The sequence below is a fragment of the Glycine soja genome, chromosome 14 (assembly GCF_004193775.1).
Source record: "Glycine soja cultivar W05 chromosome 14, ASM419377v2, whole genome shotgun sequence".
Classification (NCBI taxonomy): Eukaryota; Viridiplantae; Streptophyta; class Magnoliopsida; order Fabales; family Fabaceae; genus Glycine; species Glycine soja.
The window spans coordinates 11,875,326-11,891,194 of NC_041015.1; the positions used below are offsets into that span (position 1 = coordinate 11,875,326).

Consider the following 15,869-nt stretch of genomic DNA (forward strand, 5'->3'; position numbering starts at 1 on the left):
TGGTTCAGTTCTGGTTTCAAATTATTACTTTTAGTATGTGCTGATTAGTTTATACTTTACTTTGCAAGCTAACTAAGGATTCTGAGCCACCTCTTCGCTTGTGAGTTTTCCGGCCAAGTCCTTCTACAATGGGCTGTTTTGTTAAAACTTTTTTGTTAAAATAGGTGTATTTTTAATAAAATAAGTAATTTTTTTTGTTTTTCAGTGTGTTTGTTTAAACTATTTTTACTTTAAAAAAGAGAGTAGAAAACCATGTTTTTTAAGAAACAAATTCTATCTATTTCTTAAGAAAGTACTTTTTCTAAAAGTGTTCTTTTCACAATTCCTTTTATTAAGTTTAAACAAACTGGCAATCAAGTTTGATGGGAGCTATGACACTATGGCCACCACATACACCACATCAATGAAACATAACTTGCTGTGAATATCTATGACGGATTGTGTCTATTGTTCTCATTACAAACAGTGCCAAAGCATTCCACCTTTTAATAAGTATCACAAAATATTCTCTAACTATAGTGTCTCTTTACGATAAATTAATATCAACTTTGTGGGACTGTGTTAGCTACTTAAAATCTTATGTGAAAACTTGACTACCCTCCCATATACAACTCAAGTCTACACTAGCATAGATAAGTTTTAGAGTGAATAGTTTAAGCATTGATAATATAAAAAGGTTTTATACTATTATTCAATCACATAGAGTCATGTAAGACAAGTTTGTTAACATTAAAAAGTAACTAGTAACTACTATAAAAGTAATATTATGATTTCTGATTGGTTTAGCCATGTAAGATTAATGTTGTTTACAAGTTATGTTTCTTATAAATCACATATAGTCATGTAAGATTAATGTTGTTTACAAGTTATGTTTCTTATATTTCGCATCACAATTTTACTTTCCAATCTTAGACTACCAGGCATCTAATTGGATTAAAAGGAACTCTTCCATTACAAGAAAACTGTTGGAAACTTGCATTCACAACACAACAATGCGTGCCGCAAAGAAGTTAGTTGGAGTAAATGATTATACACAAATCAACATGGCAGGTGAGTCAACATACCAACATGGAACCTATTTTAAGTACTTGATCGTGGACTTCGCGTAGGCGTGGGAAGGTGTGGAGGGTGGCTACGGTTCTGAAATGCCAATCCAAAGTCCCTTAAACGGTTAAGCTCTGGCACCACCACTGTTGCAAGATCAGGCCTGTCCTTTTTGCTGAGCTCTGTACAACTCAATGAGAGTTTGACAAATGCTAGAGCCTCTTCCAGTGGCACATCACTGATCATAATATCAAGCATTTCTGAAAATGTTTCCTTCTCAATTGCCATCCTAACATGGTGTGCAAGCCCCATTGGAGGCTTGGCAGTGATGATTTGTAGTAGCATTATCCCCAAGGAATAGATATCTGATTTTTTTGTTAACTTTCCTGTTTGTTGGTACTCAGGATCAATGTAACAAAAGGTTCCAGCAGCTGCAGTCAAGTGATACTGTGTGACAGAGTCAGCCACAGATGGTGGCACTAGTCTTGCAAGACCAACATCACTTATTTTGCTCACAAAGTTCTTGTCCAAGAGAATGTTTGCGGGTTTAAGGTCCCGGTGCACAATTGGCTCTGGCTTTGTTTGGTGAAGGAAAAGGAGTGCAGTTGCAATCTCAGCAGCTATTTCAAAACGTTTCCACCATGGAATCGGAGGGCTGTCATTTTTCATCAACAATCTATCTTCTAAGCTACCATTCTCCAAGTACTCATACACTAGGCATCCGTACTCGGGACACGCACCAAGGAGGAGGACCATGTTAGGATGCCTTATGCTGCATAATATCTCAACCTACACATGCGAGAAGGAAAAATATATTTTTGTGAAGATTGCATAAACACAAGAGTTTGATTTTCATACACTATAAGTGTAAATATTTTTATTCTATCCATCAATTAAAAAGTATCCTCGGATATGAGTTTTAAATATTACAAAAGTCAATAATTTTACTATACATGCTAAAGCATGATTGAATAACATTGTAAAAATGACTTTTACACTGACCGTGCACATAAATTCTACTCTTGTATAAAAACGTAATACTATCAATACATTCTAATTTAATTCTAAGCATAATCTTGCCGAATTCAGAAGTTTCTTACAAAAGTAATGAAAGACAATCACTGTTTTGCGAAAGAAAAGTCAGTAATTATATTTATACATGTTATTCTTCTAAGGCACTTGGAATTTTGTTTGTAAAGCATAATTGTTAGAATATGTGAAGTTACAAACTAGCTTCATGTATAGGGTAGCTTAGAAAAGAATTCTAAGTGAGCAAGTTACTAAAAAGAGATTAATTTTCATGGTCAGTATAAAGATTTTTATTCCATCAACCAATTGCATACATATCTATGTTGAAAAACTGATTTTCTCATTTGAGTAAAATTCACTTTCAATTTTATTACTTTTTCCACTTTTCTCCCCTCTGAACCATGGACTCTAACATGTGTTATACCTCTTGTTGGAACTGCCTCCTTCCATGGGAAGCATCAGGGTTTAAAATTTTGATTGCAACCGGGGTGTGATCAAGTTGGCCTCTAAACACAGGTCCATATCCACCTTCACCTACTTTCAATGATGGGGAAAACTTCTGAGTGGCCTCTTCAATATCCTTTATACTGTATTTTCTGTACCGAGTATCGTTGATAATCAACAGATTTAATGCTCGATCCTTTTCTTGCGCCTCTCTCCTAGCCTTCACCTCTGCCTGAATTCTTCTTTGTGCTTCCTTTTCAACCATCTTAATGGCTTCCTCATATGCTTCCAAGGCAGCTTGAGCTTTAACTTTCTCCTTTTCTGCCAGTTCTAGAGCTGCCTCTTTAGGCAACTTAGTAGCTTCCTCAGCTATACGTTCCTCCTTCCATTGGTTAATCTCCTTAGCCTGCCAATATTTATTACACAACACCCATTGAATTATTTCATTTAACACTTCATTTATTTCATCAATCATTTAACACTTCATTCATTTCATCAAAGTATAATACTCAAGCTCATTTATTCACTACCCTAATTTTATTATTTTTAGGAAAATATGTTTTTGGTTCCTCAAAAATATTTTAAAATGTTTGATTTAGTCCCTATAGAAATTTAATACATTTTTGGTCCCTGCATTTATCAAAAAGTGAAATTTTATTACTTCACCAAGAACTAAAAAACATGTTTTTGGATAAATATATGAACTAAGAACATATTAAATTTTTATAGAGGCTAAACCAACATATAAAAATATTTTGAGGAATAAAAACATATTTTTCCCTTGTTATTCATATCAAACAGTAGTTATCATTACCATTTTACAAAGAAGGAGTAAATAGGTGTAGGTGTGGTTTCTTTACAGAGAAGGGTCATAAAATTCCTAACCTAAGAGAATAGAGATGAGAGAGAGATGAAAGGAGGAGTAAATATTATTCATTAACCCAAGTCACTAAAGATTACAAAAGAGTATTTATAGACAGTTTTGTTAGAGAGACTAACAGCTGCCATCTAACTAACTACTAACTAACTAACAGTTGTCAACAGCAGTTAGATAACTAACTTTACTAATAGCTAGGTGAGTCTGCAGTTGAATAACTGCAACTCCTTACAATAGTCTAATCCCCCCCCCCCTTCAAACTCAAACTCAATGGGGTTGAGTCTTTAAGTGAGACTCAATGGCATTGAGTTTGAACCTTAAGAAAAGAAACCTAGTTGGAGACAAAGATTTTGTTAAAGCATTTGCCCATTGATCAATGGCAGTAATGTGATAAACTTGCAGCTTCTTAGCTAAAACCTTCTCCCTAACAAAGAAAATATCAATCTCCATGTGTTTTGTCGTAAAGAACTAGATAGTGAGTGATGGAAACAACATTTTGATTATCATAGAATATTGTTGGAAAAGTTAAAGGAACAGAAAGTTCAATCAGTAGGGTTTGAATCCACATCACTTCAGTTGTACCTTGAACTAGGCTTCTATACTCAGCTTTAGTACTTGACCTAGCTACAATTTGTTGTTTCTTAGACCGCCAAGATATGAGATTTGGACCAAAATAAATAGCAACCTCTGATGTAAACCTTCTATCATCAGGGTTAGATGCCTAATCTGCATCATAGAGTGCTTTAATGGAATAGGAACTCTTGGAGTAGCAGCTTTGAGAAGTAAGCTATGATGCAAAGAGCTTTTTAGAAATCTGAGGATTCTTTTTACAGTTGTCCAGTGTGTTTCAAGAGGATTAGCCAAGAATTGGCATACTTTGTTCACAACAAAACTACGCTCAGGTCTGGTTATGGTGGAGTATTGTAATGCTCCAACCATTGATCTATAGAGAGTAGGATCTGATAATATATTTGTTCCTGTTTTAGTGAGCTCACATCTAGAAACCATGGGAGAAGATATAGGTTGAACCTTAGCCATTTTAGTTTTTTGTAGAAGATCTGTTATGTATTTGCTTTGAGTTAGAAGAATAGAGCCATCATCCATAGACTTAACTTCAATACCCAAGAAGTAATCTAGCTTCTGAAGTTGTTTAAGAGAAAAATTAGAATGAAGCTTGATAGTAAATTGTTGGACTAAGGTGACAAAACTTCCAACTATTATGATATCATCAGCATACACCAAGAGATAAATAATATGAGAAGCATCTTTGAAAATAAAGAGAGATGGATCACATTTGCTTGCAGAGAAGCCAAGATGCAACATAGTGGACTATCAAACCACTGTCTTGGTGTTTACTTAAACCCATACAGAGCTTTGTGTAGTTTACAAACTAGAGAAGTAATGGGGTTTTCAAAACCTGGAGGTTGCTGCATATAAATGGTTTCCTCTAGAAAACCCTTTAAGAAAGCATTGTTGACATCAAGTTGAAACATTTCTCAATTATTAGTTAGAGCCAAGGTAAGAATCAACCTTACAGTAATAGGTTTTACAATAGGAGAAAAAGTTTCATTAAAATCACAACCAGCCACTTAATGAAACACTTTTACTACTAGTCTAGCTTTATACCTGTCGAAAGTTCCATCTGCATTTTCCTTGACCCTGAATACCCACTTGCAGCCCACTACTTTTATATTAGAAGGAAGGGAAACTAAATCCTAGGTCTTGTTATGTATGAGTGCCTCATATTCTTGTTTCATTGCAGTGAACCACTGTGGATTATCCAATGCTTGCTTTAATGACTTTGGTTCCCAGTGAGCAAGTAACAAAGTTGGGTTAATTTTAGGTAAATGAATTCCAGACTTTGATCTAGTTTGCATTGGATGAGAATTAACTGGTCTAGCAGGTGGGGATACTGTAGGAACATTTTCTGATGCTACACTGTGTGAAGTAGCAGAATGAGACAGATCTGATGATTGAGGAAAATTCACTTGTATACAGATGTAGATTCAGCTTCAACATTAGGACTAGAAAATTCAGTTTCTATGTTAGGACTAGAATCAACATTAATATTAGGACTACAATAAGTAGTCAAATCAATAGTGGGGTTTATAGAAGAAGAACCAGCAGTAGAGTTGCTGGAAGAGGACTGAAAAGAATTGGGTTGAGGAACAATGGGTATGGAAGCAATGAGAGGAGTATTGTAAATAAGAGATGACTCAAACTTGGATATGGAAATTTAACTTCATTAAAAACATCCTTGGATATGAAGAGTTTTCTAGTAGGAGAGAGACACTTATAGCCCTTATGAGATGTGGTATATCCTAGAAAAACATACTCATTAGGCCTATATTCTAGTTTGTGTCTATTGTAGGTCCAAGAAAAGGAAAACAAGAGAATCCAAAGGATTTAAGAAAAGTATAATCTGGGGTTTATTGGACAAAAAAGTGTAGGGAACTTTAAAGTTTGGGGAGATGGTAGATAACTTATTGATCAACTAAACTGTTGTTGTGAAAGCAAAATCCCAGTGTGGTGTGTGACTCAAAATCACAAATGGCACAAGTGAGAAGGCTCTAAGAGGTGCTGTCATAACTGAATTCAGTTATAATAACTGAATTGGTTTTGGCACCAAAAGCATAACTAGAGTGTATATATAATCTTGATCATGTAATGCTAAAGGAGTGACTTTGAGAGAGGCTGAAAAATCAAAGCTGTTGCAGAAAAATAGAGAGTTCAATAGAGAAAGAGAGTTAGGAGATTGAGAGAGATTTTGAAATAAGGGAAACCAAGAGAGATCAGTTGCTGCTTGTATTGGACTTGTAATGTTTCATGATCAATGTGATGATGATGAGCTGCATTTCCCGTGGATGTAGGCACATTGCCGAACCACGTAAACTCATGGTGTAGACTCTTGCTTGTTGCTTTGCTGTGTTTTCTATTTTTCTTTTTGATCTTGCAGGTTCTTTTGGTAGCTGAACAAAGGATAAGAACCAACACCCAGAATTTGAGAGGTAGGGAGGCTTGCTTGAGAAGAGTAAGACCTAATTCTACAACATGTCTGTGTTTCCTCTCCACTACACCCTTTTGGTGATGTGTGTGAGGTCAGATTAGTCTATGAATGATTCCATGGCTTGCTAAAAAATTTGTTAGAGGTCAGGACTCCCCTCCCCAATTTGTTTGCACACTTCATTTTGGAATTTAACTGAAGTTCAATCATTAACTTGAACTATTGGAAAATAGGGAAAGTTTTAGATTTATTTTTAAGCAAGTAAATCCATGTGAACCTAGAATAGGCATCAACAAAGGTGATATAATAGTGAAAACCATTTTTAGAAGGAATATGTGCAGGACACCATAGATCACTGTATATCAATTCTAAGGGTTGATTATAAACAGTTTTAGATAAAGGGGCAAGTAATCTATGTGATTTACCAACACAACAAACTGCACAAAACTCAATGACATTTTTATTTGAAACTGGTATCTTACAATGATTAAGAACAAGTCTCGAGACATTAGAACTAGGATGGCCCAATCTAAGGTGCCAAAGAGTTTGAGAACTTGTGCTAGTACATGCACTTGTAGAAGAAGTAGTTTTTACATCAGAATTGAAATTATTTACAGAATCTGAAACAAAACAAGAAGCTGAACTAGCAGCAATTGAGTCTTGGAGTTGAATATTTGGAAACACATATAATCTATCAGATCCAAGTGAGCCTTGAAGTAAGATCTCATTGGCTTCCTATGATTTCATAAGACAATGATTAGGATGTAACTCAAAAAATACAGCATTATCTAGTGCAAATTTACTAACACTGGTTAAATTTTTAGTTATAGTAGGCACATGTAAAAGGTGATTTGTAACATCTCATTTTTCGTAAATAAATTAAAAAGGTTTTTTAGTATAAAAAAATAGAGTTTTAGAAAATGGTGAGATTTTATAATTAAAAAAATAAGGAGAAATAAATGTATTAAAATAATGATTCAAAGGATAATAAAAATGGTATTTTATTTATTCACTTGATAGGAAATAAAATAAAGTATTTGTTTATAAAATAATAAACAAAGAAAAATAGAGTAAATAATAGGTTGTAAGTACTCTAGCTATAAATAGAGGCATCTTAGGTCAGTTTTCATATTGACAATACTCTCTACGCCTCCTCTTCCTCTCAATTTCGTTTTCCCTTCTCCTCCTCCCAAAACCTTCTATTTTCCCGCATACCACCAAACCTGTCTCAGAAAAGGACGATCTCGGACTCATTCACCATTGAATTATCGTGAAATTTGAGCACCATATTCGGAACTCATTTCCGAACATTCTCACTGTTGGGAATTAAGAAAACATGTCGGAGCTGAGAGAAATACTCTTTGCATGGTAGCTTTTTCTTTCCCGTAGAAACCCAAAACTATCTTAGTAAAACTACAATCCCGGATTTGTTAATCGTTGAATTGTCATGAAATTTTGATAAGTGGTTTGAAATTCATTTACGCACCTCTTAACCGTTGGGATTTGCAAAATAATTTCTATGGAGGGAGAAATACACATCGCTTGTGGACAGTGGAATGGAGACTTCAATCCCATCTCTTCTCTCTAACGCTTGGAAACCCTATCAGAGCAATCAAAGGAAAAACTTGAGGAATTTCAGGAAACCACATGAGATGTTGCTATCGCTGTCACAATACACACGTGAGACCGCTTAGAGGTAAGGGATGAGTTTATCGCAATTGGGGTTAGAATGAACATGTGTAGGGATCCTTAGAGGATTAAATTGGGTTTATTTTGGGATGTTTATTGAATTTCTCCTTTATGATTATAAATACAATATTGATGTTCTGATGCGAATTGGTTGATAAAATTAAGTATTCTTGGTGTTTTCTTTTTTCATACCTATGATTTTGATTAATTGATTTTGATATAATTGTGCTAAATTATTGGAGGGGTTTTACTTCCCATGTTGTAATAAACCTTTTATATAAATTGTTATATTAAGATTATGAAATTGTGATTCAAATTGTGAGTATGTGATAAATTGAACCTGTGATGAAAGGTGAAAGACATGTGTATTAAGATGTGTGTATTGAGTTGTGAGCTATGAACTGTGCAATCATACAATTGTAAGACCCTTTAAGGGTGACAAGTATTGTGATGAGATCTACTATAGGAACCCAATGAGTTTAATCACAAGCTCGACGAGTTAAAATGATTTTGAAAACAATTGAGTAGTTGTGTGTATTGCATAGTTCATAGGTAAAGTGTATATGATTCATAAGGTGTGATAACATGCTACTTTGGGATTATACCATTGTGATTGAGACCGAATATATGTGATAAATTGAGTATGTATTGACTCGTAATATATATGTGCATTGAGATGTTGTGTGCATTGAGTTGTGAGTTATGAATTGTACAATCACATGGTTATAAGACCCTTTAAGGGCGACAAGTTAATACGCGACGAGTATTGTGATGGGAACCACTGTGGGGACCCAACGAGTTTAATCACAAGCGCGACGATATAAAATTATTTTGAGAACAATTGAGGAATCGTGTGTTTTGTACAGTTCATAGATAGAGTTTGTGTACTAAAATGTTTTTTGGGTTGGACCTCAATCAGGAGGGAGAGGCCTTGACGAACTTTTTAGAGTGTAGGCCTTGGGGGAAAATACACCCAATTTGAGTGTTCCTTTAAGCATGTGCCGATCCCACATGGTTGGAACATTCTCGCAAAATAGCGTGACCCTGACTGGTCTCCCTATGATTTTACCTAGTGAGAGTGACCTGACTTACTAGTGTGTGATTTGTCTTGTCATGTACTCCTAGGCGCCCGACGAGGTTTTTCACTGACATGGTACCACATTGCATATAGGATTTAGTCTTAGTGTACATGTTGCATAATGCTTGTGTATTGATCGGTATTGATTGACTTGGTGATATTGTGTTTTGATCCTTGAGTACGTGAATGTTGTGAAAATGAATGAGATGTGTTGTGTTGTGATGTGATATTAGGCGACAAAGTGGTGAAATAACATGAGCTATATTTAAATAAGTTTTATTTTGTTTATATGATATTTATACCTACATGTTGTCTTGTTTCTCTCCATTAGTTAGGAATGTGATAACTCACTCCACGTGTGTTGTTTGTCTTTGGATCCTATGATGATCTCGAACTTTGTGTTCGTGGGAGCAGATGACTAGATGAATTGCTTTAAGGAACCTTGTGCTGAAGAATGTCAAGACACAATGCTCTGATAGGATGTGACATTGGGGCATGAGTTTTGTTTAATTACATGATGTTTTGAGCAAAAAATGTTTTTGACAAGTTTACCTGGTAATAATTAAGTGAATGTGAGCCTTTTATCCCTTTGAAAGGATTTTATTTAAATGTGCTTTAAGAACTTTAAATTAATTATGATTTCTTATTTCTTTTATTATTAGTACATATATGTGAAGGGTAGAGGGCGTCACATGATTCAAGGACAAATACACTTTAGGATTAATAGGATAGAGAAAAGTAGAAGAACTAGTGGAATTAATGGGCAAACCTTGTCCATTAACAACGTAGATTTGGTCTGGACCTTCAAAAGGACTGAGTTGTTGAATGTTCTATGATTCTTTTGTCACATGAAAAGAGGCACATGAATCTGGTATCCCGGTTGAAGAAGATCTAAATTGAAAGTCGGAGTTTGCAATCATTGCACTTGGAGGCTATTGACTCTAGTTATTCTGCATTTACCTATTCTGATTTGTTCCTTGAATTCATCAATTTGATGATCTAAAACCACTGTTTTGTCCATAGTTACTCTGACCAAAGTTATTAGAATTTCCTTGAGAGTATTGATTTTGACCAAAGGGAATTACTCTGAACATTTCCTTGACTTGAAGGATTATGTAGTGTGAGTGAGGGATTTGGTTGATAATTCTGATCAAAGCGATAGTGAGAAACAGACGTTGTATGCCCATATTTGTAACACACTTGGCATTGGAAGTTTGCAAAGTGTCCTCCACCACGGCCACAATCACCGCCACCACCACCACGACAGTCGCCTCTGTTAAAACTTCCATTGCGACCAAAGCTACCACAAAAAGTATCTGAGTCATACTGTTTTGAAGATTTGTTCGATACTACATAAGCATCGAAACCAAACGATGAAGATGAATTAGGGTTCACCTGAGTAAGATTGATCAAAGGCGAATCAAAGATGTGTTTTTGAAACTTTAGCAATTGAGCTTCGTGAGGTAAAAGTAATGCCTCAACTTTTTCAATAGGAAGAGGTTGGAATTTGCTTTCAATAATCGAGATTACTGAATGGTAATCTTGTGGAAGACCTTCAAGTATAGCATCAATGTGTTCCTGAAGAGAAATTGGACTTCTGACAAAGGCAAGTGAGTCAGAAATGGCTTTGATTCTAAGCAAAAACTCACGCATCGACTTGTCTTCAAGCATCGTTGCACACTATTCAGTTTGAAGTTGCCTTGCTTTGGCTCGTGTTTGTTTGTGAAAATAATCATGGATTCGTTCCCAGACCTCATACGAATGGACACATCCAATGATTTGAGATATAATTGACGTAGACAATGTCGACTGCAACCAAGTGAGAAGAACCTGATCCTACTGCTCCCATGCTTCATATGCAGGATTCTCAATCCCTGCATCGCGATATGCTTCAGTGAGGAACCTTAATGGAATTTGTGGATTCGCAACAAACCTTTGAAGTTTGAGGGATCTGATGACATGCTCAATTTGTGGTCTCCATAGTAAGAAGTTTGAATCATAAAGTTTCTGTGAGATTGAACTAGGAAAAGCAAAAGTGGAAGAAAAAGGAACAGAGTTTTTCGCCATTGATGATCAGCTAAGGTCTAGATACCATCATAAAATTCCTAACCTAAGAGGATAAAGAGAGATGAAACTGAGGAGTAAAATGTTATTCATTAATCCAAGTCACTGAAGATTACAAAGAGTATTTATAGGCAGTTCTGTTAGAGAGACTAACAGCTGCCATCTAACTAACTACTAATTGATTAAGAGTTGTCATCAGCTGTTAGATAACTAACTTTACTAATAGCTAGGTGAGTCTGCAGTTGAATAACTGTAGCTCCTTACAATACTCTAATAAAGGGTAAGTTTTTTTTTTTTTTTTCTAAACATGATGTGGTGAATGAGGACAGGACTAGAGGTTTCTTCTTACAGTAATCAAATAATTTACATCACCTTGGTTTGTGCTAAGATTACATCTTTGCATGTTGAGTTGTACATGTCCATAGTTTGCTTCAGTTTAAGCCTCAACATTCTCATCTCAGCTTCCATATCTCCCTGGAAGGAAGTAAATTAGTAAATGTTCCATAGTTAAAAATTTTACCACTCAAATTACTATATTAATTTGACCACATAGTGGTTCTAGTTCTACAACAAAGACAATCCAGTTTATGATAAACTCGTTTTTATGGACACATACTAAGAATTGGGAATCTGATGTAGAGCCTAAATCACAATCTTGTTTATTTCCATCTGCTGACTCAAACTTATGCGACCCTGAAGAGTCACTATAACCTGAGGTATGGCTAAATAGTGACCTCTGATTCATTGTCTGACCAGCTGAAGAACACCTTGGCATTTCAAGTAGAGCTGATCTTTCTGATCTTCCATTGGTGCTCCCTCTTCTATGTGAATATGTCCTGTTTTCATTGTAGCCAAACCAAAATATGAAAAAGATTAAAGACCCTTTTTACTTTTGAGTTTAATTTTTATTCACAATGTAATTGTCAATCAATAAAAATTCATCATTAGTATGATTTCAAAAATAATTGTTAATATAATTTTTAAGATAATTATTATAAAAGTTAATAAATTTATCATACATATTCGATTATAAAAAACCTTTACATATTATATACACTATTTACTCATTATGGAAATTTGTAAGCTACTCTTAAGTTTAATTGTGTGGCACCTTACTCCATTTTCCTTTTGTGATGGAACCACGTTTATCATTGGGCGTATTGCTGGTCGAGCTCCCACTATCTTCCCTTTTGAAATTACGTACACTGAACTATAATCTGGAGCTGATTTCATTACGCCTGTTGACACATCGTGATGGCCTTTAAATTTTCTGAGACAGCCACCACCACATTAAGAAACTTTAACACATTACATAATACATATGTACATGCAAATGAAACATAAAATTGTCATGCAATGGCCAAATTTTAAGAGGACTGAGGATATATTAAAAAAATTAATATAATGTAGCATTGATATGCGATTATGTCCCAACACTTAACTTGCTTCCGCTCCTCAGGTTCAGAGTTCGTGCCAAAGTATTCCTGGACGAGTGGGGTGCACCAACGACTATAGTATTGACGCGATTTCTCTGTGCATATTCCACAATTCCTTTCACAATATCACTATCATCGATTACGGCTTCTTTCAACATAACCTGAAATATCATTAGCCAGTTGAAAGTTTCACGTATCACCACCAACACCATTTGATTGAATACGACAGAAATGAGAGTGCAATTGAAAAATAAATAATTTATTTTTATAAATAAATAGTGTGTTCACCAAGAATGTAAAGAATTTTTAGACTACTATTCAATCACATTATCATAAACGATAGATTTATTAGCTTTTATAATACTTATTTAAAGTTTAATTATTAATTTGTGTCTTATATATACTTACACAATTCTTAGATTTTATTCACTAAACTTATAAATGACGCGTTTCAATCTCCACACGTACACTTTTTAATATATTTTAATTCATACCATTCAAAACTGTAGAAACTAAAAACAGATTGAAAAATATGTGTAGAAACAAAAACAGTTAAAAAGTAAGACGGATAATTTTTTAAGTGTAGGGATGACAATATAAATTTACAATGTCTGAGTAGTATGTTATTAAAATCTTCTTCAAATTGGTTAATTAAACTAAAATTTAATTTCAGCTCAAATATCAATTACATACAACTTTTCCATGACACATGTGACGTAAGGGCTTGAAAACATGGGCTATATCGTCTTCGTCGGGAGGAAAAACATTGGTACCCTCATCTGCATGCATAATTATTATCATATAAACATAAGTAACACAAAAAAAACAAACAAAAATGATCATATATATCACGACACAACTTAACGTAAAATTATAAAACTTATAATGTAATATAAGTCTATTTGAATACAAGGCATAAGTATTTTTGGAGAGTTTCTCTGTTAAAAATATAGAATCTTTTCTAATAGAGAAACTCTCAAAAAAAACTGTCAAACGGACTTTTAGCCTTGTATTCAAAGGGGCTCTATGAAATTAATTAGACATGTAAAAATATGAGGGTACCTACGATGAGGAATGTTTTTGTGCTTGACATGGACTGCAATGATGACTGGGTTATCAATGTGTTCAATTGTCCAACGGAAGGCATAGCCACTGTTCTTGTCTTTCTCTACAGCCACCATGGTGACATTTAAGGGTGGTGGCGTAGTGGTGGTCCCACCATGGGAAGACATTATTGCGTCGTCTGCCACCTCCCGCGCCACGCTGCACCGGCCACCGCAAGAAGGAGGAGGAGGAGAGAAGCTCTTGGTTAGGTCCTTCTTTTTCTTCTACGGTTCCTAGCTAGTCCTAGCTCTTTCGGTGATCTGAAGATGGAAATGAAACACCCCCATGCAACCTCATCGAAGATGGTGCACTCAAACACACGGACACAACTAAGGTTTCAATTTCATCCTTACGTTTTTTAGGCTCTTTGACTAAGCCTGACCCAAAAACAGAATTTTCTTTTTAAGTTAACATTTTAGATAAAATTTGATATGTGCACCAATTAAAGGATAAACTTGAAAAAAATGAAAATACAATGTTAAATTAATACAAAGATAACTGTCCACCAGTAGGAGTGTGTAAAAACTAGTTCCACAAAAAAATCAAATCTAATTAATTTTAAACTATTTTAGCTAATTCGATTTTATATTCATATACTTTCTTTCTTTCTCTGAAACCTCATAAAGTTAGTCGTATGAAAATATAAATATGTTTACGAGATAAAAACTGTGTAAACAGAATAATGTTTTATACCAATGTATTTAGTTCTAATTTGCTTGCTGTTGTGTAGTTGTACATGTTTTTAAAATAGATAGAGTAGTGGAGATGGACCTTCATGGCATGCGGAGGAAGAGACTACAGTCCTTGGAAGAAACTTTGGCATTCCTACAAATTTGATTAATAAGGAAATGACAGCTTACTCAAGTTGAAGGGTTTGTTTATTTTTATTTCACATGCAATTGTCTTTTTCAGTTTTTTTATATTAATTTTGGAGGTATTTAATTATGATATGAATATGTGATAATTTTTTGTTTCTCTTCATGATACAGACTTGAGTGATGTTGTAGAAGGTTTTGCAAGTAGCATCAAAGGGCTCATTGATTTGGCCACCATTTGAAGGAAGGGTGTATGCAAATTTCAAAAAGGTGAAAAAAGAAAACCAATGTTATGGATAGATGGATGACACACGTTAAAGAACAAGATGAAGCAATGTTAGAGAGAACAAACCAAGCATGCCAAATTCTGAAATGGAGGACTTAAAGATTTACTAACTTCTCTGCCTCCCCTCATGTCAAATCTTTTATTATATATTGGAATGTTGATGATTTGTTATTAATTTTTTTGCTGTTGTGCAGTGCATGTTACAGGTAGATCAATAAATTCATTCACTGAGTTTTGCACATCCACACGAATTTCCGGCTACAAGGAAGACATGTCCTGTCCATACAACATAACTTATGGAAATGCAAGTACGATTATTGGGTCCTATGCGGAGGATTATCATACATTTAAACAAGTCAATGGTGATCCCCATGCTACACCAGAAAATAGCAGCATGATAGGAAAGTTCAAACATACCCAACATGGCATGCTTTTGAAACAAAAAATTCAACTTGCAAAGAATAAGAAAGGTGCGGATTTAATGATAAGTTTGATCACAAAAGCCACTAACGTGATGGATAACCTCAATTTGAGTTCCTGTGGGAAAAGGTATATATGGCCTGGTGCAATGGTAGAGATCTTGCAAAATAAGTGTGCAGATAGTGTTTTTAAGGCAAATTAGCACAAGTTCCAAAATGTTGTAAGCAAAAATTAGGATGGTTGATATGGCATGATAAAAATATGATGATATACCTTCTTAAAATTAAGACTAAATGTTATTTGTGATCTATTCTATTTTAGTTTTATTTTATTTTGGTCTATTATATTTTTAAAAATCTCATTTTAATTTTTTATATTTTTGAAAGTTTTCATTTTGATCATTTATGTTTTTAAAAGTTTCATTTTGATTTTTTTATTTTATTTTTAAATTTCATTTTACTCCTTTCTTTTGATTTCCATTAACAAATGTTAGACTTTTCTTTACATATAAAGTCCAACATCAATATTTAATCAAAAGTTCCAAATATTAAGAGTAGATAAATTAATATCATTTTGAAA

At 34.5% G+C, this 15,869-nt stretch overlaps 1 protein-coding gene across 2 annotated transcripts; it reads right to left on the minus strand.

Moving 5' to 3' along the window:
• Positions 1-928: 928 nt before the first annotated feature.
• On the minus strand, positions 929-14,012 carry LOC114383091 (U-box domain-containing protein 51-like). 2 transcript variants are annotated; one of them, XM_028342686.1, is made up of 8 exons: positions 13,732-14,012; positions 13,359-13,444; positions 12,672-12,826; positions 12,341-12,499; positions 11,846-12,065; positions 11,602-11,703; positions 2,498-2,923; positions 929-1,833 (listed from the first exon to the last, which is right to left on the minus strand). In XM_028342686.1, exons 1-8 carry the CDS (start codon positions 13,895-13,897, stop codon positions 1,081-1,083), a joined length of 2,067 nt encoding a protein of 688 aa, XP_028198487.1. In that variant the 5' UTR covers positions 13,898-14,012; the 3' UTR covers positions 929-1,080. The 2 variants fall into 2 exon arrangements, with proteins under 2 accessions (XP_028198487.1, XP_028198488.1); XM_028342687.1 differs by having other exon boundaries at positions 13,728-13,904.
• Between the last annotated feature and the right edge of the window lie 1,857 nt (positions 14,013-15,869).

Excerpts from the sequence above, each read along its gene's own strand:
- LOC114383091 (XM_028342686.1), bottom strand. The coding sequence starts at position 13,897 with ATGTCTTCCCATGGTGGGACCACCACTACGCCACCACCCTTAAATGTC. Across the intron at positions 11,704-11,845 it reads CATCAGATTCCCAATTCTTA|GGAGATATGGAAGCTGAGAT; the intron begins GTATGTGTCCAT and ends ACTTCCTTCCAG. Across the intron at positions 1,834-2,497 it reads GGAGGCAGTTCCAACAAGAG|GTTGAGATATTATGCAGCAT; the intron begins GTATAACACATG and ends TCGCATGTGTAG.